Raw genomic sequence first — 2798 nt, forward strand, 5'->3', positions numbered from 1 at the left:
TTCATGGTACAAAAAGTTGTCTACACATAAAGTGTCACGATCATTTCCTCCTAGATTAAATGAGATTGACCAGTTTTCGTTTATAGGGCTTCAGGAAAAATGACAGTTTTAATTTCAGTGGTTCCAAGTCAGAAAAATTGGAGAAAATTGGGAATATTAGTTTGTAGGCTCACATCCAAATATTAGAAGAAACTGTAAGAAATTCAGATTCAGTCCAAATTTCTTTCTTTTTTCTTTTTTTTTTTTTTTTTAAGTACAATTTCCATTTTATTTTTCTCCAGAGAATAGTCTGTCTCAGTCTTTAAGGATCTCAGCTCCTTACATGGGCTTTGGTGGGGGATGTGGGGCAGCACCCACAGGTCTAAAGCGGGGAGGGGGTGTTCGGTCCTTGCAGGCTTCACGAGATCGATTCCTGACTACTTTGCTGTGAATTGCACAACTCACACAGTAATGTAGCTTCACATACAGCTTGGGAAGCACATAGGCATCAAAGACGCTCGCTTCAGAAATGTCCCTGACTGCTGTGGCCTCCACTATGTTTCGAATGACGAATTTCTTAATGGCCTTGTCCTTGGGCACGCATCGGGCACAGTTAGTGCAGCGAATAGGCTGCACATGGCCGCGGCCCTTTTTGGCACGACCGTTGTTCCTTCTTTTCTTTGTCATTTTGGACGTACGGACCAAAGAGAGCTCAGTCCAAATTTCTAACAAGGAATACAATCTCAAAAATAATGAGCTAGAATCTACTAACAGGTGTACTATAGTTTTCTTTTGAAATGTAATTTTTCTCTCTCAAGTACCCCAATTCTATCAAAGACAATCTAAATAAGTGTAATTTATATGTAAACTAAGTTTAATTTTATTAAAATTGGCCTGATCATTTACATGAAAAGGCCTGATCATTACAAGAAAAATGACTGTTCATATAGGTTCCTTTTAATTCTGTTGGAGTTTTTCATTAGAAATGTCAGATTAGAGTTTTAATTAATGTTTTTCTTTTCTTTTTTCTTTCTTTCTTTATTATTATTATTTTTTTAATAGAGACAGAGTTTCAGTATGTTGGCCAGGCTAGTCTCTAACTCCTGGCATCAAGCAATCCTCCTGCCTTGGCCTCCCAAAATGCTGAGGTTACAGGCGTGTAACCACTGCACACAGTCCAGATTAGACTTTTAAAAGTCTCTGGAGGCTAGGAAGCAAAGCCAAGGACTCTTCCTTAAATTGTGCATGTAGATTAGTTACTTGCAGACTAGTTGAATACCTCTCTTCTCAAAGTCTCCAAAATACCTTATTTCCTGGCTTTGTCAGAAAGTGGGGCCATTGATTACCTATGCACAGGCCAAAGTGACCCATTTATTCAAAATACTAGGACAGTTTTTCCAAGGGGCATTTTATTGGCTTCATAAAGTTATTTTCATTTATTTGGGTAAATGTTCCATCCATGCCACAAACTGTTCTCTGCTTTTGACTACAAAATACCACAACTTGGAATGAGAATCTTGTTTTCTGAGTGGCTGATAAATGATAGAATCCAGAAGTCTTGGGGGAATTAACTCTCTGAGGAATAAATTTGAGTTGTGGAGATTGGAGATGGTAAAGTCAGGCAAATAAATTCCTTGTCCTTCCTCTTTTCCATGTATTACTAAAGAGCGCTAAACTATCTTTAGATTAATGTGGAAAACAAATTTTAGACAAAAACAGAAAATTTACTGTCAGTATATTCTGACTAAAGAAATTGCCAATGTGTAAACAAAGGAAAAATGACAAAGAAAATGACAAACGTAAGGACTAATCTGAAAAAGTAAAAAAAAAAAAAAAAAAAAAAAGTCTTTGTAGTATGAACAACCTCAGGCATATTCTAAATGGAAAAAAACTATTACAAAAAATTCTCATATCTGTCCTTCAGTTTCAACAAGTATTAAATCATAGCCAATCTTCTTGGAATTATTATTTTACCTAATAGATAATCCCCTATAAGATTAATTTAAAATAAATTCTAGCATCTGTGCCATTTAATCCAGAAGTGTTTCAAGAGGTAAGAATTCTTTAAACTAACATTGTAATACTTAAGAGCAGAACAATGATTATTAGTAAATACCAACAAATTCCCACGTTTTTCTAATTCATAATTTTTAACAGTTTATTTGCTGAATAAAGATCAAAGCAAGGTTCATGCATTTCAACTGGATGATATATCTACTATGCTTTTTAACAATTAAATTATGAATTTAAATCGTAGCCCTACCCCAACTTTCTCTCTCCTTCCCTTTCCCCCACCCATTTCTCTTTCTTACTCTCTTTGTGTTATAATTTTCTTTTTGAATAAGTGGGGTCATGTGTCTTACAGACGTTCTCACAGTTAGATTTTGCTATTTTAATCCCATGCTGTCATATAATGTGTTTAAAATGTTTCTCTGTCTTGATAATTTGACAAGTTCAATTCAAAATGCTATTTTAATTTCAGTTGGCTATCTCATGGTGATGTTAACAAACACTGATAATTATTGCTTAGATCCATTATTTAACTAGAAGCTGAAAAATTATGATGTTCTAATTCGATAATTCCTTAGACACAATATTATTTTCATTAATAAAATTAACTGGTTTTACCAACTATTTGGTTACACTAAAACGATCTTTTTGTAGGAAAGGCAGAAAAAAAATGGTATCAATTTTTAAAATAAAACCTTAAACATTTAGCATCCTCCTAAAGTGACCATATTTTTTAGTATTATTATAAACTCATTAAAACACATTTGATATTTTAAAATTAATTGCAATTATCATTCTTATTGATGATC

General features: G+C 33.7%; 1 protein-coding gene across 1 annotated transcript; it reads right to left on the reverse strand.

The window, feature by feature from the left end:
• Window positions 1-318: 318 nt before the first annotated feature.
• LOC104669194 (40S ribosomal protein S26-like) lies at window positions 319-684 on the reverse strand. Its single transcript, XM_010372106.2, has one exon. It carries the CDS (start codon window positions 664-666, stop codon window positions 319-321), a length of 348 nt encoding a protein of 115 aa, XP_010370408.1. The 5' UTR covers window positions 667-684.
• Between the last annotated feature and the right edge of the window lie 2114 nt (window positions 685-2798).

Source organism: Rhinopithecus roxellana, chromosome 3 (genome assembly GCF_007565055.1).
Source record: "Rhinopithecus roxellana isolate Shanxi Qingling chromosome 3, ASM756505v1, whole genome shotgun sequence".
Classification (NCBI taxonomy): domain Eukaryota; kingdom Metazoa; phylum Chordata; class Mammalia; order Primates; family Cercopithecidae; genus Rhinopithecus; species Rhinopithecus roxellana.

Coding starts and splice junctions, on each gene's coding strand:
- LOC104669194 (XM_010372106.2), bottom strand. CDS start 666: ATGACAAAGAAAAGAAGGAACAACGGTCGTGCCAAAAAGGGCCGCGGC.